The sequence below is a fragment of the Vulpes vulpes genome, chromosome 3, assembly GCF_048418805.1.
Source record: "Vulpes vulpes isolate BD-2025 chromosome 3, VulVul3, whole genome shotgun sequence".
NCBI lineage: Eukaryota > Metazoa > Chordata > Mammalia > Carnivora > Canidae > Vulpes > Vulpes vulpes.
The window spans coordinates 84,693,228-84,717,960 of record NC_132782.1 but is presented as its reverse complement, the minus strand read 5'-3'; the positions used below and the strand labels follow the sequence as shown (position 1 = coordinate 84,717,960).

Genomic DNA, 24,733 nt, shown 5'->3' with positions numbered 1-24,733 from the left:
CAGAAAGACTGTGCTGAATTCTCTTGTCACCAGCCCTTTTGATTATTGTCCTTATCTGTTTGCCACTGTAGACCCAAGGGAGTTAAGCTGAGCTCTAGGACATCTCTCCATAACTCACTAACCACATCCCGTTTACTTCTCCATGAGTAGGATTTCAGTTTCCCAAACCTGAGGTGATCTGCCTGCTGGAGCAATGGGAAGAACCATGGATCCTGGATCTTCCAAGAGCTGGGACTAGGAAGGCTACCAGTAGTACTTGTCCAGGTGGGTGAGGAAAGGACCCAGTCGAGTGGAAATCCTGAAGAGGCAGGAAATAAAGCCCATTGTGTGCCCCAGACACTGAGCCAGGTGTTTGGCATATATCCTCCCATTTGTTCATCCCTGCTGCCTTCTGAAGGTAGTACGTGTGACCATTAGCTCCATTTTCCAGATGAAGAAACTAAAAGAATCAGGGGCATCTGGCTGGTTCAGTTGGTAAAGTATGTGAATCTTAATTTCAGCGTCATGGGTTTGAGCCCCATGTTGGATGTAGAGATTACTAAAAATAAATAAGTATACTTTGAAAAGATTCAGGTATCTGTCACCAGTACATTGGTAGTTGGGATTTGATCTCAAGTCTGCAAAGCTTATCCTCATTCTTTTACAGTAGAGTGCTTCTCTGAAGCAGCAGGTCTGACAGCTCTTTTTTTTTTTTTTTTAAGATTTATTTATTTATTCATGAGAAACATAGAGAGAGAGAGAGAGAGAGAGCAGAGACACAGGCAGAGGGAGAAGCAGGCTCCATGCAGGGAACCCGACGTGGGACTCGATCCCGGGTCTCCAGGATCAGGCCCTGGGCTGAAGGCGGTGCTAAACCGCTGAGCCACTGGGGCTGCCCAGGTCTGACAGCTCTTATGCCAAATTAGATATTCCTTATTCTACCCTCATTACTTATCCTTCCTGTTTTCTCTTGTTCCATTGCTTTCATTTTGGTTTTCATATTCCCATGAGGTTTCTTGATCTACTTTTTCCTACTTCCTGTGTCCTGATTGCTGCTTCTACCTTTTTCCATACCTTCTGCTCCATACTTTCTCACCCTCTACTCTATTGACATTTTGGGCTGGTTAATTCTTTGTGGTAGGGAGCTGTCCTATGTATTGTAGGACATTTAGCCGTATCATTGTCCTCTACCTATTAGATTTGAGTAGCACCACCCCAGTTGTGACAACTAATGTCTGTCTCCAGACATTGTCAATATCCCTCAGGAGGCAAAATCACCCCTTGTTGAGAACTATTGCTGTGGTCCATTGGCTTTTGTATCTACTTTCCTCTGGTTCCTTTTTTATTCTATCTTACACTCCCCATTTAAAAAAAATATTTTATTTATTTATTTATGAGAGACACAGGGAGAGGGGCAGAGACATAGGCAGAGAGAGAAGCAGGCTCCTCAAGGGGAGCCTGATGTGGAACTCGATCCCAGGACTCTGAGATCATGCCCTGAGCCAAAGGCAGACGCTCAACCACTGAGCCACCCAGGCATCCCATTACATTTTCCATTTTTAAGGAGTTGTTTCTCCCAGAATTATTGAAAACATGCTTGTCTAGAGAGTATAAGATGCTACCTCTCCTACATTTATGTGACCCTACTGAATACCCAGACTAAGTTAGCTTTCCATTAGTGGTGATGAGGTTGTTCAGTTCTCACTTCTCTGGCACACACTTGTGCATTTTTCTGTTGGTTAGTTGATGTCCAGAATTCTTTCTGCTATTGAAGCCAGGAGTCCTATGAAAAATCAGAATGTAGTGGGATGATATAACTAACCAAGCACTTCTTAGCTTCATTCAAGTATCTTAGAGTACATATAGTTGGCTTCTTTTTTTCCCTTCTGCAGAGGACAGGTCATTTTTCTGTTTTCTTCTTATTTGATTAGGTTCTGAAGCTAGATGCAAGATGAAAAAGCCAACTCCAAAGCAGAAAATTTCAGAAGATGTAGAGTCCTGTAAGACATCAGTAAAGCAGAAAATGGCCAAGAGACTTGGAGAAAAGTTACATAAATGTAATGAGTTGGTGGACATTTACAGACTCACATTCCCTACTATTGGTGATGAATGTCACAAGGACTTCCTTCAAAACCTCCACCTTATTCAAATTCAGAATGCTCAAACAAGGAAGAAGCAGGGCAAATGTGAGGAGAATGGAAAACCTTTCAACCAGAGATCATTCCTTTTGCAGCATAAGCAAATTCTTACAAATGCAAAATCTTATGAGTGCAGTGAATGTGATAGAGTCTTCAGGCGTCAGGCTAATTTTGTTCGACATCAAAGAGTTCATACATCAGAGGATCCCTTTGAATGTGACATATGTGGGCAAGCCTTCAAACAGAAGTCTACTCTTATTGTCCATAAACAGTGTCACCCTCAAAAAAAGCCATATAAGTGTCATGACTGTGGAAAATTTTTCCGCCAGATGGCATATCTTATTGAACATAAGAGGATCCATACCAAAGAAAAACCCTATAAATGTAGTGAGTGCAAAAAAACATTTAGTCAGAATTCAACCCTTATTCGACATCAGTTAATCCACAGTGGAGAAAAACCCCATAAGTGTCTTGAATGTGGAAAAGCCTTTGGTCGGCATTCGACCCTTTTGAGCCATCAACAGATTCATACTAAACAGAACACTCACAAATGCAGTGAATGTGGACAGTCCTTTAGCCGAAGTGTAGATCTCATTCAGCATCAAAGGACCCATACCAAGGAGGAATTCTTTGAATGTAGAGAATGTGGAAAAACTTTTAGTTTTAAGGCAAATCTTCATCGTCATGAAGTCATTCATACCGGAGAAAGACCCTATAGATGTGACAAATGCGGAAAATCTTTCATCTGGCGCACAAGCTTTATTAAGCATCAGGGTACTCACAGACAACAGATACCCATGTGATACTAACTGGAAAAAGACCATTTTGGGGATCCATGGGTGGCTCGGCGGTTTAGCGCCTGCCTTCGGCCCAGGGTGTGACCCTGGAGTCCCGGGATCGAGTCCCATGTCAGGCTCCCCGCGTGGAGCCTGCTTCTCCCTCTGCCTGTGTCTCTGCTTCTCTCTCTCTCTCTCTCTCTCTCTCTGTCTCTCATGAAGAAATGAATAAAATCTTAAAAAAAAAAAAAAAGACCATTTAAGGACCAGACCTTATCACTCTTGTAATTATGTGTAACTTCATTGTTTTATGAAAATTATTAAACAGGAACTGAAATGGTTTTGCTGTGGAGACCCTCTTTTTGTGGCTAACCTGGCTGTAGACAAGAATTAATAGAATGTAATAAGCAGTTGTCTGGCCTCCCTTGAGCTCCTCATACTTTCACGACCCCAAGCTAAGGTGGAAGGGAGGCATAAAAACCTTGTGGTTCCCTAGGTTGGAGACAATTTGATGGATTATGAACGATGTGGGAGTGCTTTTCTTACCTCTCATAAAACTGGGAGAGAAATGTTTTTAAGTAAAAGAATGGTGTAAAAAAATGCTTTTCTTGGTTTTATATAGAAAAATTAGCAGATTCTACATTGACTTTTTAAAAAAATATTTTATTTATTTATTTATTTATTTATTTATTTATTTATTTATTTATTTATTTATTTATTCATGAGAGACAGAGAAGAGAGAGAGAGGCAGAGGAAGAAGCAGGCTCCATGCAGGGAGCCCGACATGGGACTCGATCTCAGGTCTCCAGGATCAGGCCCTGGGCTGAAGGCAGCGCTAAACCGCTGAGCCACCCGGGCTGCCCTACACTGACTTTTTAAAAGTAAAATAAGGGCTACTCACTTAGTGAGATATTAAGAATTACCAAAATTTGGGTGCTTGGCTGAGGAGTGTGAGTTCAACCCCCACATTGGGTATGGAGCCCATTTTCTTAAAAATTACTAAAATTTATCCATAGATTAGTGTGCTACTAGATTCTGTCAGTTGTTAATAGGTGCTGTTGGGTCCCCTGCCCTCTGCTTACCCCGTTGGGCTGCATCTGACTTGCACTGTGTGTCTCTTGGTCTGCAGGCTTTTTCTAAAACCACAAAAGGCCACTGCTCTGTAGGGTAACTAGCACATGTTGGGAGCAGGCCTCAACTAATGCCTGATGGGAATTTCACAAATATGACCCTTTCTCTCCCCTTGGGTGAAATATCTCTAAAGCATGTGCTTTACCCTTGTTTTCAGTTTTGCCATGGGATTATGCATTTGTTCATCTTGCAGCTGCTTTCTTAGTGGTTTTCTGTGCTGTGTCTCCTATATTTCCCTGCCAGTGTTTCAAGAGAGCTTGTGCTCAAGTGTCAACTATAGTCCTTGAGGAGCATTAACTCTTTTGTTTCCAGTTATTCCAAGCACATTCTTACACCCAGGTTACATAGGTTGAGCTGACCACATGACTTCCCTACAGCTCGCCAATAGAAGAAACCCACTCAAAATTCTAATACCTTAACATCATGTTAGGTCTGCATCATATATTGCTATTAGACACTCTCCTATAAATTCCCTTCTAGATTCTTCTTGATTTTATTTTCTTGCTCCTACCAATTCCATGGTTTCTTACCCAACATATAAAAACAAAGATCTATTGAGGAAAAGAAGTGACATCTCAGAAAATTAAGAAATCTCGAGCCTTACAGTTGGAAAATAGTAAGTAATAGATTGTACATTGGGTTCAAAAAGCAGTAGTTTTGTACTGGTTGGTATGAATTGGCTAGAAGAACCTAAACAAAGTTGAGACTTCTGAGTGAGGAGGAAACAACTTAGGGAGAAGGGGACCTATGAAAAGTTTCCCTCCACTCCCTAATAAAGCAATAAATAAATAGAAGTGCCTGGCTGGTTCAGGTAGTGAAGCATGTGACTTGATCTTGGGGTTGTAAGTTTGAACCCCATGTTGGGTTTAAAATCTTTAGAAAAAAAATACATAAAATACATTTTAAAAATGGTAGTTTGGTTTTCTGATGGCAGCTCTCCTGTTGTAAGGATGAGAACTGATTTAGAAATCAGCAATCTGGTCTGGGGAGACCCAGTTACAGGCATACACTTAGTTATAGAGAACTAAAGGCATGCCCTAAAGGCTATTGGGCGGTGGCCAACAGCTAAGCTGTTGGCAAATGGGCGTTGGACAATTAAAAATAATCAAAGTGGGGAGCCCAATCATGATAAGCCTTTTGCCCACCAGAATAATCCAGGGTGGGTTCTGGAGGTAACAGATGCTCTAGGCGAAACCACTTGGAGTGGCAATATGGATGTGTGAGCATCCACAATGAGTGGCCATGGAGGCTCCCAAGGCACGTTGTGTCATGTGATCCCACACTCCATTGTGACCCCTGCTGGGGCACCAGTGGTTGCCAAAGACTGTTCAGAATCTTGCCAGGTTAACACAATGGGAAATGGACTCACCTGCTCAGCCTGGCCCACCCCACTGTATGTGTCTAGTAGATAGCTCTGCCCCATGTCCCTTAAAGGAACTTCAGATGCCTCATGACTCTCTGGTCCCTCACTCTCTGGTGGGGTTAGTGAGAGGGCCCAGACATGTGCTGCTTTGGTTCCCACCCCGGATCTCAGGAACTTCCCTTATAACATTATGCCACCACCCTAAAGACCTCTGAGTCTCGAGCAGGGCACAGGACCTTCCAGAATAGAACTTGGAAATACTTAAAATGAAGATATGCTTAGACAATAGATTTAAATGACCGTATCACTCATTCTCTCTCCTAGCTCCAGTCAGGTCTTCTAATTTACCATTCTGTAGAACAGGATGCTGTGCTAGATGCTCTTGGAGAAAGGAGTGGAAAGATTGTTCCTCTCTGTTATGGACTGAATCATGTCCCCCAAATTCAGACGCTGAAGTCCTAACACCTGGTGTGACCGTATTTGGAAACAGAGCCTTTAAGGAGGTAACTGAGGTTAAATGAGGTTGTGTGGACACCAGTGCTAAGACTGGTGTTCTTTGAAGAAGATTCTAGAGATCTCTCTATCCACTGCACAGGAAGGGAAATCCACAGACACCAACCCTGACGGCACTTTGATCTTGGACATCCAGCCTTCAGAACTGTGAGAAAATAAATGTGTGTGTGTGTGTGTGTGTGTGTGTGTGTGTGTTTTAATTAGTGAGAGATACAGAGAGAGAGAGAATGAGAGATAGAGACACAGGCAGAGGGAGAAGCAGGTTTCCTGCATGGAGCCCGATGTGGGACTCGATCCCAGAACTCTGGGATCATACCCTGAGCTGAAGGCAAATGCTCAACCACTGAGCTACCCAGGCATCCCAATACATGTGTTATTTAAGCCACCTGATTGGTGGCCTTTTGTTTGGCATCAGAGCTAACATACTCACCCCTTATAGTCTAGGGATGAGACATAGCGTGCGTTTACACATTATCCACTTAGTGGATACAGTAGTTTGCATGATAAATGATAAAGCCCACAGATCATGTTAGCTCAGTAAAGGGAAGATTTTGTGGTAGGATAACTGAGAAGTGACATTTTAAAATTGTTTTACAAGAGTGGACTTTCCTGTTGTTAATTTGGTGTGTTAGGGCCTGGGGAAGGGGAGCTGGGTTTAAAAGCAAAGGAAGCAACTTGACCAAAGGCATCTATGTGGAAATATGTGGAAAATTCAAGTAGTATGTGGGCAACAGTCAATGTGTAGAGATGGTGGGAGAGGAGGGGAAGAATGGAGGAAAAGCTAGAAGTGCAAAGAGGAAGCCCATTCTAAGTTTGCAGTGTTCTTCCAGTAAAAAGAACACAGATCAAAACCTGTACCATGTTATCACTACAACTCTATCACTAGTTCTGTGACCCCAGACAAGTAATCTTGATGAACTTGGGGAGAACACTAGGGTCATAAGCTCATGGCCCGCTTAAACACATCTCCTCTCAGCCCAGTGCTAGATACGAAATTTCATTGAAATCCACGGCATTCTCCACATGACACCCAGAAGCCTGAAGGCACCCAGACCAGCCCTCTCACCATCCCTCCTGCAGGTTTCAATGACAGTCCAAGGAGAAGGCATGTACTACTATCCCACTACATCCAGGATCAAGGAATTGAGTTCTAGAAGGCAAATACTTTAGTTTTGGTTTTTGCACATTTAGGGAAAAAAAAATTAAGATGAGGTAAGGTGACAAAAGCTAGAGTAGAACACTCAGAATGTAATTTGGTACTCGCTTTGGGGAAAAGAAACTGTAAAGTATATTAGCTCACACATCAATCAAGGAATTCTACTTCTGGGAATCTAGCCTTAGATTTTTTTTTTTTTCTAAAGATTTTATTATTTGAGAGAGAGAGCACAAGCAGGGGGAGTGGCAGAGGGAGAGGGAGCAGACTCCCTGCTGAACAAGGAACCCGACACAGGTGTGGGGCTTGATCCCAGACTCTGGGACCATGACCCAAGCTGAAGGCAGATGCTCAACTGACAGCCACCCAGGTGTCCCTAGCCTTAGAGTCTCAAGAACAATCCAAATCGCATTAGAATTACACTGGCATTCACTACAGCACTGCTTGCAACAATGAGGGGTAATGCCTGAAATGTACAATAAAAGAATGGCTCAATCATTATGTCCACTTGATGTAAAATGATGCATCTGTTAAGCGTAAAGATTATAACAATCATGTAAAAATCCTTAAGACAATATTAAAAAGATGTAAAATATAAACACTATGATTATCATTATATGAGAAGTATGCAGAGAAAAAAATCTGAAGGAAATATGACAAAATGCCAGTAACAGGTGATCAGTGTTGTAGGATTCTGGGTAATTTCTTTTCCTGATGTTTTCCCAAATATCCAAAAATGCCCTTAATTATTTTTTTAAAAGATTTTATTTTAAAGAGAGACATGAGAGACACACACACAGAGAGAGGCAGAGACACAGGCAGAGGGAGAAGCAGGTTCCATGCAGGGAGCCCGACATGGGACTTGATCCTGGGTCTCTAGAATCACGCCCTGGACCGAAGGTGGCACTAAACTGCTGAGCCACCCGGGCTGCCCATATTTCCTTAATTAAAAACAAAAACAAAACCCAAACCCAAACAGGTTCATAAGAACTCCATACAATACAGGTTCGTGTGTAGAAGTGGAAAGATAAGACAGGTTCAGGCTTTGTGGCATGCCTAGCTTCATCCAACAGGGGATATAAAGCCAACCCCATATCCTTCCCTCACTAGTCACACAGGTAGAAAGACAGCGCTGGGAAGCTAAAAAAATGATCAAATTTGATCCCCTTTCAGAGCTGGTGTTTCTTGTCATGATGGGTGTGCACATGCTATTGTCCCTCTACCACTACTACCCCAGAGGTGCTCCAGCTGAGCAAAGGGGGGGGGTGGTTGAGGGGAGGCAGCAAACCATGGCATGGAGGGAACCAGGCATCTTGAGATCAAGACCTGGGCTGAGATCAAGAGTCTGGTACATAATTAAATTGACTGGGCCACCCAGGTGCCCCTGATCACCTAAGTCCTAAAGTGTCAACTGCAAGCCTTCATTTCTTCCTTTCCACTTGGGAATGACATAGGTCTCCACTTACCTCATAGGGTTGCTTGGGAGTCAAATGGAAAAATATGGATGCATTTTGTGAACAGAATATTATATGAGGTCAGTGAATACTGTTAAGCAAGAGCTGAAGGAGCTTCTGCCTTTGGTGTCCTTTTGTGGAACATCCCCAAGGAACACTTCCTTAGGTCCCATACATTTAGAAACCTTGACAGAAAAAACGTGTTTTAGGCTATTTGGTATCACAAGAGCCTCCCCCACTCTCCCCTACAAAAAGCTTACTAAAAGGTTTAGTGAGGGTTTTTATCAAAACCAAAAATTTATCAAATAAAGTGCCCTTAATTTAACAAGCTTTGAAAACCAGTGATGAGAATTCCTGGGTGTGTTTGGGTAGAGTTTTCCTTTGCCTCTCATTTAAAAAGAAATTAACAAAGAGTTATAAAACTGAACTTCTAGAATGGAGAAGAGAAACTCTGCAAAATTAATGTATAAAAAGGTAAAAAATATAGAATACCTCTTGCATGCACCAAACTTTACACGGTGTTTTGGATTATCATGTGTTTGAAATCCTGTCCAGCACTGAGGCAGAAAGACAATTCTGTGGCTAAACTATTTCTTAGAGAAGTAAGCAGAGTGGGCAAGGTTTGGGTCAGAAAGTGGAGGTAAGAAGAGGGAAGAGACAAGGACCAAACTGTCACGTGTCAGCCCTTGCTATCGTCAGGAGACCCTTCCATGGAACCACCTCATCCTTTGGCTCCCCACTTACACATTCGTGCCTCAGCTTGACACTTTGGTAGGCACTGAGACTCAAGTCAGTGTGACTGATCTGTCTTGGGTGTGATGCCCGTGGAAATTCAATCCACAATCTACTGAAATACTCCAAATGCCAAAGAATGTAGTTTCTGGATAATGGAAACAAACCAAAATAGCCGGGCAGCAGGCATGTCAAAACAGTGGGACTTTATTTCTGTGGATCCTTTGGTGTCGGATAAGGTGTGGACTCTGTCTAAAGCTTTCCCCACATTCAAGACATTTATAAGGCTTTTCTCCAGTGTGAGTCCTCTGGTGGGTAATGAGGGTTGCGCTCTGACTGAAGCGCTTCCCACATACAGAACACCCATATGGCTTCTCACCAGTGTGGACTCTCTGATGTTTGGAGAGGTCAGAGCACCGTTTGAAGCTCTTCTCACATTCTTCACATGTATACGGTCTCTCCCCTCTATGTATCCTCTGGTGTCTGAAACGGTTGGCAGTGCGGCAGGTTTCCCCACACTCATTACACTTGAAGTGTTTCTCTCCCACGTGGATTCTCTGGTGCCGGTTGAGGTGTGAGCTCTGCCTGAAGCTATCCCCACATTTGGGGCAGGTGTAGGGCTTTTCACCTGTGTGTGTCCTCTGGTGTTTAATCAGGGCGGCACTCTGACTAAAGCTCTTCCTGCATTCTTGGCATTCGTAGGGTTTCTCTCCCGTGTGGATTCTCTGGTGTTTAAAAAGGTCAGAACGCTGTTTGAAACTCTTCTCACAGTGATCACATTTATAAGGTCTTTCTTCACGGAACTGCTGCCGGGTCTCAGAAAGACCTGCCCTGTGGGAACGTTCCTCACTGTCAAGAGAGTTGTGAGGTTTCACCATCTGATGTCTTAACATGTCTGGACTCAGTTTACAACCGTATCCCTGTTTGTTCCCATTAATGGGCCTCTCCGCTGTCTGGGGGTGGTGACAAGGAACAAGGTCTGAACTTCGGGCACTGTTTCCAAATCCATTATTTTTGGAGTCTCTCTCTTCTGTGGGACCATTCTTGAGATCTGAGGTGCTAGTGAGTCCTTCCTCTTCAGGAGAATTTTCAAGTTTCAGTGGTGAGGAATGTCCTGACTGCTCTTCTACCCTGTTTGCGTGGGTATCACCACACTCTGAAAACAGGGGAGCCAGCCTAGGGGACCATTCTTGTAGCTGCCCCTGTGGCTCTACTTCTAAGATTTCTTGCTTTGGAATAAATTCTTTCTTCTCGGTTCTGGTCTCCAAATCTGAAACATTAAAAACAACAACAAAAGGCTGACATTTCATCCCTGTGCAGGAGTGAAACAAGCAAGCACTGTAGTACATTAACCGCCCCCCAAATCTTTTTAATATTCTCCATCAACCACTCAAGTTATTTGAATCAACCTGCCAGATGTGCTCATATTTACCTGCCTGTGCCTACACCCACAAACCCATCTCTTCCCCCCTGCCCCACTCCACTGTTAAAGGAGTCACAAATCATGATAGAGGCAGATCTGGAAGGGGTGTCAAGAAGGGCAGGACAGCCTGTACCCCATGAATGAAGGATGTTTTAACAAGATAAATTATATTCCTGTGATAGGTTATGGTAACAGACATACCATGTGCCTCCAATGTTTAGAGGTAGGGTCTGGGTGGGAGACAAATCTAAGATGCACTAGAAGTCTATAAAAGAGCAGTTAAACCACCAGATTCCACCCCAAACCAGAATTTTTGCAGTTTACATCCCAGGGAGATTGAACCAGATAAATTCTGGATTGGGGGCATCACGCACAGCTGAGAATGTATGTGAGACCCGAAACCATAAAAATTCTAGAAGAGAGCACAGGCAATAATTTATCTGAATTGGCTGTTTTCTATGTATGTCTCCTGAGGCAAGGGAAACAAAAGCAAAAATAAGCTATTGGGATATTAAAATAAAAAAAAAAATAAAATAAACTTCTGCAAAGGGCACCTGGCTGGCTCATTTGGTGAAGTTTGTGACTCTTGATCTCAGGGTTGTGGTTTTGCATAACCAACTGAGCCACACCGGCATCCTGTTGGTAAAATCATTTCTAATAGAGAATCTAGCTACACTATGATCTGGATGTGGGAGAGGAATAGAGACATTTTCAGACCTGCAAACTTTCAAAAAATTAAGTTCCCAAGTGTATGTTCTCTGGAAGATACTGGAAGATGTTCTCCAACAAATTGAGGTGGGTAAACCAAGGATGAAAATGATGGGGTCCAGGAAAGAGAAAAGGAATTCCAGGGTGATAGTGAAAGGTTTTTGGGACAACAGCTGTGTAACAGGCATGGAGACAAGCCCATTCACATTGGAGCAGAAGCAGCTTCTGGAGGATTCTTCCAAGGGGAGAATGAAACTGATGGCATATCTGATACACATGAACATAGTTTTGCATTTCTAACAGGGAGCCTATGGGTGAACCAGCGTTCAATAGTTGGAAAAGCAGTGCATGCAAAATGAAGCATTATTCATTCCAGAGAAAATTAAAAGTTATAAAATAAAAAAACATATAATCATAAGCTATGTGAGTAAATATAGATAATATATTCATAGGTGGAACACTGAAACATTATACATTGAAGTACAAAAAGGACTGATTTAACTATGACAATATTACAGACAGCTAAATGTGTGCATGTTGGAGAGACCTAATTCCTGTCTTCCTCAGTAGACAGTCAAGAGATAATATCTGAAATTGCACAATAAGTGTCCTATTTAGAAATATGAAAATAAATGCCAGTGAAAAACACATAAGAGATTTTAGAGTTGTTGTCTCTGCAAAGTTGGGATCAGGATTGAGAAGGGCCTGGTATTTTCCTAAGACTGGAAAAACACAAATCACAAAATAAGAGATTGAAAAATCTGACCATAGTTGACCCTTGAATAAGGGTTTGAGGGATGCCTGGGTGGCTTAGCAGTTGAGCGTCTGCCTTTAGCTCAAGGCATGATCCTGGAGTTCCAGGATCAAGTCCCACATCGGACTCCCTGCATGGAGTCTGCTTCTCCCTCTGCCTCTCTCTCTGTGTCTCTCTCATGAATAAATACATAAAATCTTAAAAAAAAAAAAAAAAAAGAGCAAGGGTTTGAACTGTGCAGGCCCACTAATGTGCAGATTTTTTGGTAAAGACAGTACAGTACTGTAAGAGTGTTTCCTTTTCCTTATGATTTTCTTAAGAACATTTTCTCTAGCTCACTTTATAGTAAGAAAATAGTATATAATACATGTAACATACAAAATATGTGTTAATTGGCTGTTTATGCTATCCATAAGGCTTCCAGTCAATGGTACGCTAGGAGTAATTAGGTTTTGGGAGAGTTAAAAGTTTTATGGGGATTTCTGACCGTGGGGGGTGGGCAGTAGTTGCCCCTAACCCCTGCATATATGTCAACCATTTATTAAAAATTTTTAATTCTACATAACTAAAGATGTCATTGAAAAAAGAAAAGCCACTTATATAACCAGTAAAAACGGAGTTAATATAAACAATACGAAGAACTGGGGATCCTGGGTGGCTCAGCGGTTTGGCACCTGCCTTTGGCCCAGGGCGATCCTGGAGACCCGGGATCGAATCCCACATCGGGCTCCCGGTGCATGGGGCCTGCTTCTCCCTCTGCCTGTGTCTCTGCCTCTCTCTCTGTATGACTATCATAAAAAACAACAACAACAACAACAACAAAAAACGAAGAACTGTCACAAAGCAATTAAAAAAAAAAAAAAAAACACAGGAAAGGAAGGGAAATAGGATATAAACAGGCATTTAACAGAATGTCCAAAACAAAAATCTGAATATATTTAACCCAGCAGCAATCAGGGAAATGCAAGTTAAAACAATAAGATACCAGAGCACCTACTGTGTGCCAAGCACTATTCCAAGTGCTTGGGATATATTAGAACCAAACAGACAACCCCTCCTATCTTGTGGAGTTTACATTCTAGAAGGGGTGCTCAGACAGTAAAATAAACACAAAATAAATTATGGAAGAAGTCAGAGGGTATGATAAATGCTATGGACCAAGTTTAAGAAGGCAAGGGATAGGTCAGCAATGTGGGAGGAGACAGTGGAAGGCAAACTGCAGTATTAAACATGATGGTTAGGTCAGGCCTCATTGAAGGCTGACAGCTAAGCAAAGACCTGAAACAAGTCAGGAAGTCTGTGCAGTGGAGGCATCAAACAGAGAAAAAACACAAGGCAGGATGCCCACCATGTTCAAGGAGCAGCAAGGTTAGTGGAGCTAAAGTACAGTGACAAGGGGCAGAGTAGGAGAGGAATGGGCAGGGCAATGGGGCCTTGTCACATTAGGCTTTTACTCTGTGTGAAATAAAGAGCCGGGGATCCCTGGGTGGCTCAGGGTTTGGCGCCTGCCTTCGGCCTGGGGAGTGATCCTAGAGTCCTGGGATAGAGTCCCATGTCGGGCTCCCTGCATGAAGCCTGCTCCCTCTGCCTGTGTCTCTGCCTCTCTTTCTCTGTGTCTCTCAGGAATAAATAAATAAAATCTAAAAAAAAAAAAAAAAAGAAAGAAAAGAAAGAGCCATGGCAGGTTCTGAGCAGAGGTGTGATGTAATGTTCTAAAAGGAACACATGGAAAAAAAAAAAAAAAGGAACACGTGAGCTACTGTGTTACTATATCACACCATCAGCTGAACACCAAATGTTGACTAGGATGTACAGAAAGAATTCTCTTATATTGCTGGTAGGAGAACAAAGTGCTTATAGTCCTCTGAACAGCAAGATGGACAAACATGCCTAAGTCTATCAACTTTAGGAATTCCATATATGAACACAGAATGATTCAAGGATGTTCAATATAATGCTATTTATTTTTTTATTTTTTTATTTTTTATAATGCTATTTATAACAGTGAAAAACTAGAAGCTTTGATGTCCATAAGACAGTGGATAAATGAATTTTGGACTATTCATACAATGAGATACACAAGGATTAAAATGAATGAACTAGAGCTGCGTGTGTCAACATGGATAAATTTCAAAAATGTAATGTTGGAGAAAAAAGGCAAGGTACAAAAGAATCCTACAGGCATATATATATATATATATATATATATATATATATACACACATATATATGTATGTGTATATATATATATATACATGTATATACGTATACACATATATACACATATATATACACATATATACATGTATATATGTATACACATTTTTGTGTATATAAAGAGAAATAACTTGTGTGCATGTAGCCACATGTACGTGTAAAAAATATAAAATAGGCATGGAAATAAATACCATCATCAGGATACTGGTTACCTCTGAAGAGGGAGTGAGGGGAACAGGGAGGGTACCCAGAATTTCACCTATAATTGTTAACATTATTTGTTGGGGGGGGGGGGGAATGAAGCCAGTATGGCCAAATATTAAAATTTGATAAACCCCAGTGGTAGACACACAGGTGCCCATTATATTTTTCTGTATGTGTTTTATTTAAACGAACCAAGAAAAAAAAAAAAAAGCTGAACTTATCACCTAACAATCCAGAAGAGCAAGGTCCTGCTGGGTCACAAAAGAGATTCTAACAGCTCTCAACCTGTGTGTGTGAGTGGCTCATAGATGGTTCTAGGGCAAGCCCTCCACAAATCACACACAGCTTGAAACAAAGTCAGCACTTACTCTGTGAGACCAGCGAGACCGTGTTTCTACAATCCTTCAGTGCGCTCTCCGGGCAGAAGTCCCTCTGAGCTGCGTCCCGACGGTCCCACTCCTCCCAGGTTAGAGACACAGCCACATTCTCAACCTTCACCAATTCCTGAAACAACATGAGACCTCCACTCAGCACCTGCTGTCCTGGGACAGCATAAGTGACCACTAATCTCAGGATGAGGCCAGACTCCAGAGGAGTCTGCAACCACTGAGCAGGAAGCCCTAGGAATCAAGTAACAGCCATGGCTGTTGAGTCTTTTCCAGTGTCTTCTACTGACTGGAGTTTCAAAGTAGACAGAGGATGAAATTCTCTTGCAAACTTGAAAAGCCCTTCTGTGGACTATCTACACTAATTTGGGGAAAGAGCAAAGTCTTCATTTGAGTTACATCATTGTGATTTATCAAAATGGAAAATCTGATATAAATGAAAAATATACAGTTAACCAGGAAGTCCCAAATTCCAGCGCTGCCTCTGAGACACGGTTACCCCATGTGTGAAAGCAAACAAATAATTTAAGAAGATGAAAGTAGCTTACTGACAGCAGGTGCTTCCCTTGACCACTGCACAGTAAGACAATTATCCAGCAGGATGATCTTTTGAGATAGCTTATTTAAATGTAAGTTGACTGGGCAGCCCGGGGGGCTCAGTGGTTTAGCACCACCTTCAGCCCAGGGCATGATCCTGGAGACCTGGATGGAGTCCCATGTCAGGCTCCCTGCATGGAGCCTGCTTCTCCCTCTGCCTGTGTCTCTGCCTCTCTCTGTGTGTCTCTCATGAATAAATAAATAAAATCTTTTTAAAAAAAATAAATGTAAGTTGACCATTCACAGAAGGTAAAACCACAGTTCTTAGGAAGGGAAGGTTCTAATACTGGTGTGGGGTAGATGTCTGTCTAGGTTTCGATGACAGGTCACAAACTGACTCCAAGGATCTCTCACTAAACAAAAGGAAAGGGAAATATATTTTAAAATGTTCTGTATGTTATGTTTTCACATCTTAAAAAAAAATCTAAAAAAAAAAAAATCTTTTTGGATAGAGAGGTGGCCCTTCCCAGGGCTAGTCAATTAGAACAAAAGGCTCAGTCAAGACTGTTTAATCTCAAGCCATACCTACTCTACCTGACCTGTACGCTCCAGGAGGCAACATTCCTCTGCCTTAATCATCCTACAACCAGGTATCAGCCAACTAAGGACAAGCCCCATATATTAGAGCCTACTGAAATTATTCAAACCAACCAATCCTAAACTGTTCCACTGGTCCTGCCTAGTCTATCTGGGAAACCTCAGTAGAGGCTCTGGCCTAAACCTTCCCTTTGCTCCAGTTTTCTGCCTTCTGAACAACCCTGGTATCCTTCCCAGGAAGCTCTGAATGTCATGCTGTGTCTCCTGTTTCTAAGATCTGAGTATAATAAAACTTTTTTCCTCTGCTTCTTTGTAAAAGAAAATCATGCTCTTGTGCCTCTCTTCTGCTCTCAATGCTCTGAATACTTTCACAACCATTTCCCCTCACTTGATACCAGATGTAGGGGTTTTTCACACCTCTGGCGATTCTTTCATACCAGCTGGGTGTCCTAAAGGTTAACTCAATTCTGAAACTATCTACCAGGATAGAGTCAGATCCCACAAGTTAAGGGCTCGGTCCCACAAGACTACCCTCCCCTTGCAACTTTGGAAGCCAATCACAACTAATAGATCTCCAGGTTACTCACAATTTCTGTCCGACATGCCCTCAAATCAGAGGTTCCTATGACCTCTCCCTACCAATTCAACTCTTTGCCTGAAGAGCTCAGAGTAGGGAAACACTTAGGTGTACCAGTTTATTACAAAAAGATATGATAAAGGATACAGATAAACAGCCAAATAAAGATACATAGTGAGGTCTTGGGGGTGTGTGTGTCTGGAGCACAGAAGCTTCTATCCCCCACAGAATTGGGGTTTGTCACCCTCTGGGTATACGGATGTGTTCACCAACTGGAAGCTCTCCGAATTTCACACCACTGGGATTTTTTATGGAGTCTTCATCACATGGGCATGATCAGTTAACTCCATTATAGTTCCATTATCACCTGTAGGAGGAGGGGGTCGCCAAACTCCTAAAAAAAAGTAAAACAAAGTGGTAGGAAACTGCTGTTCTAGCCTAAGTAGTCAATGACACGATACCGCTTTCCATCCGACATCTTTCTCCCTCAAATAATCTAGTTAGACAAGAAGGTGTCTTACAATGGATAGACAATACTCCCACGTTGGTTTTGTGCACAGAGGTCTATAACTCGAGGATCCTGGTTGTATTTACTTGTCACTGTTTCCTACGGAAAGAAAATTTCACGCGCATCTTGAAGTTCAGACAAAATGTAAGGAAAAAAGGTCTGAAACTCAGAGCATCCGGCACGCCTCTCTTCCCTACACCCCCGCCACCAGAACACGTCCACTCCTCACCTGGGCGGAGGCCCCAACAAGCGCTCCCTGGATAGCGCGCACCACGGCCGCAGCCATCTCCCCGCTCTGCGGGCTGTGCTTCCGCACCCAGGCCTGAAGCTCCTGGGGCAGGATGCTCAGGAACTGCTCCAGCACCAGCAGCTCCAGGATCTGCTCCTTCGAGTGTAGCTCCGGCCTCAGCCACCCGCGACAAAGTTCCCTGAGCCGGCTGAGCGCCTCTTCGGGTCCAGCCGCCTCCTGGTACCGGAACCGCCTAAAACGCTGTCGCGACTTTTCGGGATCCTGACAGCTCCCCGGCGGGTCGGGCTCCTGACCTCCGGGGGAGTCTTCCTCCACTTTCACTATCAGAAGTCCATCACGCAGAGACCTCGCGGCTGCCATCCAGGCTCCTGACTCGGCGTCACGAACCTGACTCCCGGTCAAGTTCGAACTCATCCTTCTCCGGCGCGTGCTGACTTTCCCGGAGTTCTGCCTTCAGGTGACAGGACGGCAAACTCTACAAAAAACCCCGGAACTCATCGGACCTCCCCAGAACAGAGGATCCTGACTATCCCGTCCCAACCCTACCCTGCCGGGTCCCCTCCAACACCTTTCCCGCCCGCACAAATTCCACCTAGCCCGCCTCGACCCGTGACAAAAAACGTACTCAAAAAACCAGGGCGGAAGTGCGTCACCGACCCCTGCGGTGCCCACCCCCGGGGGCATTTCCGGGGCTTCTCTAGGCAGCCGGGAGGACTGAGGTCCATCTCAGTGGTTTGCCCTTCTGCCGCTTCCAGAAATAATCCTACGAACGTGTATGTACCCTCTCGGAGGAGCTTACAGTCGTTCAGTTTAAGAGCACTAAATGATACTCTTATCCCATAACTTGAATGTTACTTTATTTTCAAGATTTTTATTTACTTATTTCTTGATTTTATTTATTTGAGAGCGAGGGTGAGAGAGCACAACAGGGGCATCAGCAGAGGGAGACGGAGAAGTAGGCTCCCCTCTGAGCAGGGAGCAGCATGTAGGGGCTGGATCCCAGGATCCTGGAATCATGACCTGAACCAAAGTCAGAATATTCACCGACTTAGCCACCCAGGCACCCCTTGAATGTCATTTTTTAACACGTTGTGAATAAAGTTTTTAATTTTGTTGTAGGAAAAGTTAAAAGTCCAGCTGTACGATGAGTGCTGAACATTCATCCATGTGGTATTTGTTTATACAAGAAAGGTTTTGTACAATATTTGATCCATGCCAAGGCATCCTGCTTGACACCATAGTCACAAAGCTGAGTAAACATGGTCTCTATCCTCAGCTTCCTAAGAGAGTCAGACACTTCAATCCTTACCGGACTGGGTTGGTAAATGCAGTACTTAGGCTTGTATGCACAGTGCATTTATGTGACTAGAGGTGGAGATAATCAGCCAGGCTGATGGGGAGGGTACAGTGACTTTACCCAGGAGGATAAAGTTTAAAATGTCCATGTGGACCGAAGACATATTTTAAGTAAAAAAAATAGTTTTGATAAATGTATAGGCAATAAATCCCTAATATATTACATCTCACTAAATCCCTCTAACATTAAGCTTTCCCATGTGCAACTCCCTTGCAATGTCTCACACTCAGCCATCAAAGTTGTCAAGGATTTTTTCCTCTTCCTAGCCCAACCCTTCTGTTCTATCATTTATTCACTCTCCCTCACTTTTAAATATCAGCATGGATACTGGGACCACTCCCTCTCCCTCTTTTTTTTCCTATGCTTCCCTGGTTTCCATTATATCTGTGTCTGGCATCATATTGAATATGCAAATAAACCACTTTCAAAAGAACTTAAAGGTAAAAAAGCAGATAGGAAGAGCCGAGTCTTAAAGAAAGAGCAAAGCCAAAAGGCCAAACTCCCCACAATTCCTAAGGAAAAGTACTTTTCACTGAGGAAGAAAGGCGGGGAGGTGAGAGGCACAGTCTATGTATGTCTGTCCATTTCCTCTTCATAGTTCCAGGATCTTTGTGTTTTCTTTTCTTTCTTTCTTTTTTAAGATTTTATTTATTTGAGAGAGAGAGCGTGCATAAGCGGCGGGGGGGGGGGGGGGGGGCGGTTAGAGGGAGAAGCCGACTCCCTTCTGAGCAGGGAGCCCAATGGTGGGATGCTTTTGGGGTGGGGACATGACACACTCAATTCCAGGACCCTGAGACCATGACCTGAGCTAAAGGAAGAAGCTTAACTGATTGAGCCACTCAGGTGTCCCTGTGTTTTCTTTTCATTGATATTTATTTTATTTTATTTTATTTTTTTAAAGATTTATTTATTTATTTATTTATTTATTTATTTATTTATTTATTTATTTATGATAGACATAGAGAGAGAGAGAGAGAGAGGCAGAGACACAGGAGGAGGGAGAAGCAGGCTCCATGCTGGGAGCCTGACGTGGGACCCCATCCTGGGACTCCAGGATTGCGCCCTGGGCCAAAGGCAGGAACTAAACCGCTGAGCCACCCAGGGATCCCCTCATTGATATTTTTTAAATGGAAGAATTTTAGGTATGTAAAAGGAACATAATGAGGAGGAATGAAGAAAATAATTTTTTGAGGTTGGGGCAAAAGAAATATAAGGTATCCTGTTCCCTGCCTAGAGTTCAAACCATATATAAATTACTTTACTTCTATTACTGCACCAAGGACAAATACCAAAGAAAACACCTGTTGTAGAGAGTTATTGATTGTAAACACACTAACCAAGGGCTGTTCCTGTAGGCTGAGATGTGGAATGAAGAAACAGCTTTACAGCAGCCTTGTTGAATAGAGCCTGTCCTTGCGAATGAAATTCTCCAACTATAGCCTGCATCATTAAAAATGTTAATGTTCATTTTTTTCTTTGTTTCTTTCTTCTCTTTGTTTTAGAGAGAGAGTGTTTAAGTGGAGGGGTGGGGTGGAGGAAAAGGAGGAGGGGTAAGGGAGAGGAGAGAATCTTAGGCAGGTTCCACACTTAGAGCGGAGCCCTTCATGGGGCTTAATTTCACCACTGTGAGATCATGACCTGAGCCGAAATTAAGAGTCGGATATGAGCCACTCAGGTGCCCCTTATTGTTAATTTGTAATGAAACTTCACCTTCCTCCTTAGTCATGAAAAATTTCCATGAAGTATTTATTTTAAGATTTTATTTATTTTTATTTATTTACTCATGAGTGACAGAGGGAGAGACAGAGACAGAGACATAGATAGGGAGAAGCAGGGCCCCTGTGGGGAGCCTGATGTGGGATTTGATCCCAGCACCCTGGGATCACAACCTGAGCCAAAGGCAGATGCTCAATCACTGAGCCATCCAGGTGCCCCTCCATGAAGCATTTATATCAGGAATTGGGTAGTATGATGACTTAATTTTCATTTCATCCAAGGAAAGTTTTTTTTTTTTAATCTTTTCTGCTGTGGCACCAAGTCGCGGTTTACACATACCCATAGGTGACAGGGCTACCTGAGGCCTTGTTTCTCAAAGTGTGGGCCACAGACAGCACACTGGCACTTCCTGGGAGCCTGTTAGAAATGCAGAATTTCAAGCCTTGGTCCAGACCTACTGAATCAGAATGTGTGTTTTAAAAAGATCCGCAGGTGATTTGTGTGCACATAAATTGAGAAGCAGTGATCAGATGAATCTTTCTGACCAGTACAAAATTTAAATATTGTGTATAAATATATTACCTATGTCTTTATAAGTATACATAGATATTCTCTGAGAATGACAATGTGAAGCAGAGTTGTATCTCAAGGAAACTGTGGGAGGAATGGAGCTCCACCACAGGTATCTTGCCTCCAAGCATTTGAAACTAAGCTTTAATTCAGTTTGCAACAGGAATTTTGGAATTTTTGTCTTTTTTTTTTTTTTGGAATTTTTGTCATTTTTTAAACTTTATTTTAAAATATTTTATGATGATATGATTTTGACCCCAGGACTCTATTATATGACTGTAACTTTTATTATAGTATGTTTGAAAATATAAATACTGGGGCACCTGGGTGGCTCAGCAGTTGAGCATCTCCCTTTGGCTCAGGGCATGATCCTGGGGTTCTGGGATTGAGCCCCAAGAGTTGGACTCCCTGCTCAGCAGGGAGTATGCTTCTCCCACTCCCTCCTCTCCCCCACCCCTGCTCATGCTTTGTCTCTCTCTCAAATAAAAAAAAAATGAGTACAATTAATATGCTGATTTATGAATTCAAAGTCCCAGGTAAGGTCAGAATTCCATATGACATCTCTATGGACTAAAGTTTAAAATTTTTTTAATTTTTATTTATTTATGATAGTCAGAGAGAGAGAGAGAGAGAGAGAGACAGAGAGAGGCAGAGGGAGAAGCAGGCTCCATGCACCAGGAGCCCGATGCGGGATTCGATCCCGGGTCTCCAGGATCACGCCCTGGGCCAAAGGCAGGCGCCAAACCACTGCACCACCCAGGGATCCCTCTATGGACTAAAGTTTAAATTACAAACTAATGATTTATCCAAAAGTTATGCAAAAGCACAGGGAGTTAAATCCTATCTTATGCTTTAGCAGCTAAGTGGCTGTACTAGTCTGTGCTTTGTTTTGGTTAGACATTAACAGGGCATGAAAGAGGTGAAGGCAGATTTTTTAGGATATGTCTTTATGACAGATTCATTTCTAAAGAAACAACTTCATTATTCTCAAGGCTCAGGTTTGTCATTCTAGAAATTTGGAGACATATATAACAATTTAATGATATAAGTGATCCCATGTTTATATCTGATCTCTCCAAATGGTCTGAAAGTCCCTGGAAGGCAGAAACTTTGTACAAGTCTACTTATTCATCTCTGTGGGAATGTTATCACAACCTGGGAGGAAGTCAGAAGTTCTTTCCCAGTATTGCCGGACAAGGCTTCTACTAGGGCCAGGTGACAAAGGATGGGTAAAGTAACAAAGGACAGAATGCAAATTCCTAAGTACAGACAAACCTAGCTTCAGAAAATATCCAGTTATATAACTAATTATGGAATCTGGAAGTGAATAGCAAGTACTGAGAGGGCACTACAAGCATCTTTCATCCCCTCCCATCAAGTTTGTCTGCTTACCAGCTGATTACCAGTCTGGTTCTAACAGCTCCTGCCTTTGGGTTGTATGGGCTCTAGTTATGATATACTGTCTCACCTTTAAAAAATAATTTTAAAAATAATTTAAAAATAGGGCAAGCATAGGGGCACCTGGGTGGCTCAGTTGGTGGAGCATGTGACTCTTGATCTCAGGGTCATGGGTCTGAGCCTTACGTTGAGGGTAGAGTTTACTTAAGAAAAAATTATATGGGGAGCTTTGGCTGGTTCAGTAGGTTAAGCATCTGACTTTGGCTCTGGTCATGATCCCAGGGTCCTGGGATCAAGCCCAGCATAGGACTCCCTGCTCAGTGGGGAGCCTGCTTATCCCTCTCCCTCTGCTGCTCCCCCTGCTTGTGCTTTCTTGCTCTGTGTCAAATAAACAAATAAAATCTTAAAAAAAGAAAGTTCAAGAATTGATAAAAAAAAAAATATAGGGCAAGGACATACTTGATATTAGCCAAAAGGCCGAGGAGCGATAAAATAGGACAAGGATAAATGGGGCTAGGGATAAAATGAGATTACGAGTTGCCTACTGTAAGCTCCTATGTACTGGCAAAAGATAGCTCATGGTTTGGCTCTGAAAAGCCTTAGTAGCCAATGCAAGAGAAAAACAAGATCAGTTACACGACATGCACTGTATCTTGGGTAAAAGCAAACTATTAATAGTAGCTTAGGAGAAATCCAGCTATTCTTGATACCAAGCAGGAAGAGAAATTTCCCATGAGTGCCCAGGAAAAGGACACTATGTGACATAGTGGACAGTATTTTAAGATCTCTGTAATAAGGGCAGCCTGCGTGGCTCAGCTGTTTAGCGCCACCTTCAATCCAGGGCCTGGAGACCAGGGATCTAGTCCCACGTTGGGTTCCCAGCATGGAGCCTGCTTCTCCCTCTGCCTGTGTCTCTGCCTCTCTCTCTCTCTCTGTGTGTGTGTGTGTGTGTGTGTGTGTCTCTCATGAATAAATAAAATCTTAAAATCTCTGTAATAAATAAAATTAATGGATTTTATTATTTTTTAAATGTAATTTTCCTATATCCTATTTTTTAAGAAAGATTTTATTTATTTATTCATGAGCGATACAGAGAGAGAGAGAGAGGAAGAGACACAGGCAAAGGGAGAAGCAGGCTCCATGCAGGGAGCCCGACGTGGGACTCAATCCCGGGATTCCAGGATCAGGCCCTGGGCCGAAGGCAGGGCTAAACCACTGAGCCACCTGGGCTACCCCAAATTAATGGATTTTAATGCTCTTTCAATGTTAGCTGATGGCAAGCACCAAAGCACAATTCAAAAGAGCTAATTCTGTGAAGGGAGGAAGGAGTGTTGTTTAAGTATTCAGCTCTTTCAAGATCTGGCTTAATATAAAGACAAAATTCAAAGTGCTTAGAGCAGCACTTTCCAGACCTTCCGACCTGTGCATTCAGACGGATGGTTATGTGAAAAGTCCATTTCCAGTACTAACTGGATCATCGCTCCTTTCTCTTCTCTTGATACTATCCTATTGTAGTATATTGCAAAAATGGCCAAAAAAGTCAAACAAAAAGTATAGGACTACACTTTGCAGTCCCTCCCTTCTAGAAGTGGAGTCTATTTCCCTACCCTTTGAATCTGGGCTGTTCTTGTGGCTTGATTTGACCAAAAGAATGTGGCAAAAGTGACACTGTGTGAATGTCAAGCCTTAGGACCAAGAACCTTCACGACCTCTGGTCTCTTGCTTTTGTAACCTGCCACCACCAAGTGAGTAAGTCTGAGCTAGGCTGCCAGGTGATGGGTAGTATGTGGCCTGAATGCCTTTTAGCACTCCAACTGACAACCAGCCAATCCCCAGAAGGAGAAGTGCTTATCTCAACAGCAGCTGACCACAGACAAAAGGAGTCTGCAGTAAAGCCACTCAGCTAAGCCTGAACCAAATCACAAGCCCACAGAGTCATAAGCAAAATAAGTGATTGTTTTTTAAGGTCACTAAATTTGGTGTGGTTTGTTAGGCAACAAAAACTAACAGACATACTGTTAAAAACAGAGTAACCCTATTCACAATACTAACAAAAAAAGATAAAATACTTAGGAATGAACATTAATGGGGCGCCTGGGTGGCTCAGTGGTTGAGCATCTGCCTTTGGCTCAGGACAGGATCCCCCGGGCCTGGGATCAAGTCCCCTATCAGTTCCCTGAGGGGAGCCTGCTTCTCCCTCTGCCTGTCTCTTATGAATAAATAAATAAAATATTTTTTAAAAAAGGAATAAACAGTAACACGCTATGTACAAAATATATGAAGAAAATTTTA

The 24,733-nt window shown here is 42.8% G+C and overlaps 2 protein-coding genes across 9 annotated transcripts in view; one reads left to right on the top strand and one right to left on the bottom strand.

Moving 5' to 3' along the window:
- ZNF789 (zinc finger protein 789) overlaps positions 1 to 3,060 on the top strand; it is a 48,409-nt gene extending 45,349 nt beyond the window's left edge. The window contains exons 9-10 of the mRNA XM_025986206.2: positions 151 to 264; positions 1,911 to 3,060. Of these exons, the coding sequence (XP_025841991.2) occupies positions 151 to 264; positions 1,911 to 2,920 (1,124 nt within the window). The 3' untranslated portion in view covers positions 2,921 to 3,060. The remainder of the gene's footprint in view (positions 1 to 150; positions 265 to 1,910) is intronic.
- A 4,739-nt stretch (positions 3,061 to 7,799) lies between these two features.
- On the bottom strand, positions 7,800 to 18,082 carry ZNF394 (zinc finger protein 394). 8 transcript variants are annotated; one of them, XR_012000532.1, is made up of 5 exons: positions 18,026 to 18,075; positions 17,380 to 17,875; positions 17,164 to 17,249; positions 14,914 to 17,036; positions 9,429 to 10,509 (listed from the first exon to the last, which is right to left on the bottom strand). XR_012000532.1 is itself a non-coding variant. In XM_072753068.1 (4 exons), exons 2-4 carry the CDS (start codon positions 17,812 to 17,814, stop codon positions 9,431 to 9,433), a joined length of 1,650 nt encoding a protein of 549 aa, XP_072609169.1. In that variant the 5' UTR covers positions 17,815 to 17,875; positions 18,026 to 18,064; the 3' UTR covers positions 7,800 to 9,430. The 8 variants fall into 8 exon arrangements, 3 of the variants coding, with proteins under 3 accessions (XP_072609169.1, XP_072609170.1, XP_025841994.1); XR_012000531.1 differs by having other exon boundaries at positions 14,914 to 15,049; positions 15,480 to 17,036; positions 17,380 to 18,027; XM_072753068.1 differs by lacking the exon at positions 17,164 to 17,249 and having other exon boundaries at positions 7,800 to 10,509; positions 14,914 to 15,049; positions 18,026 to 18,064.
- Positions 18,083 to 24,733: the final 6,651 nt, after the last annotated feature.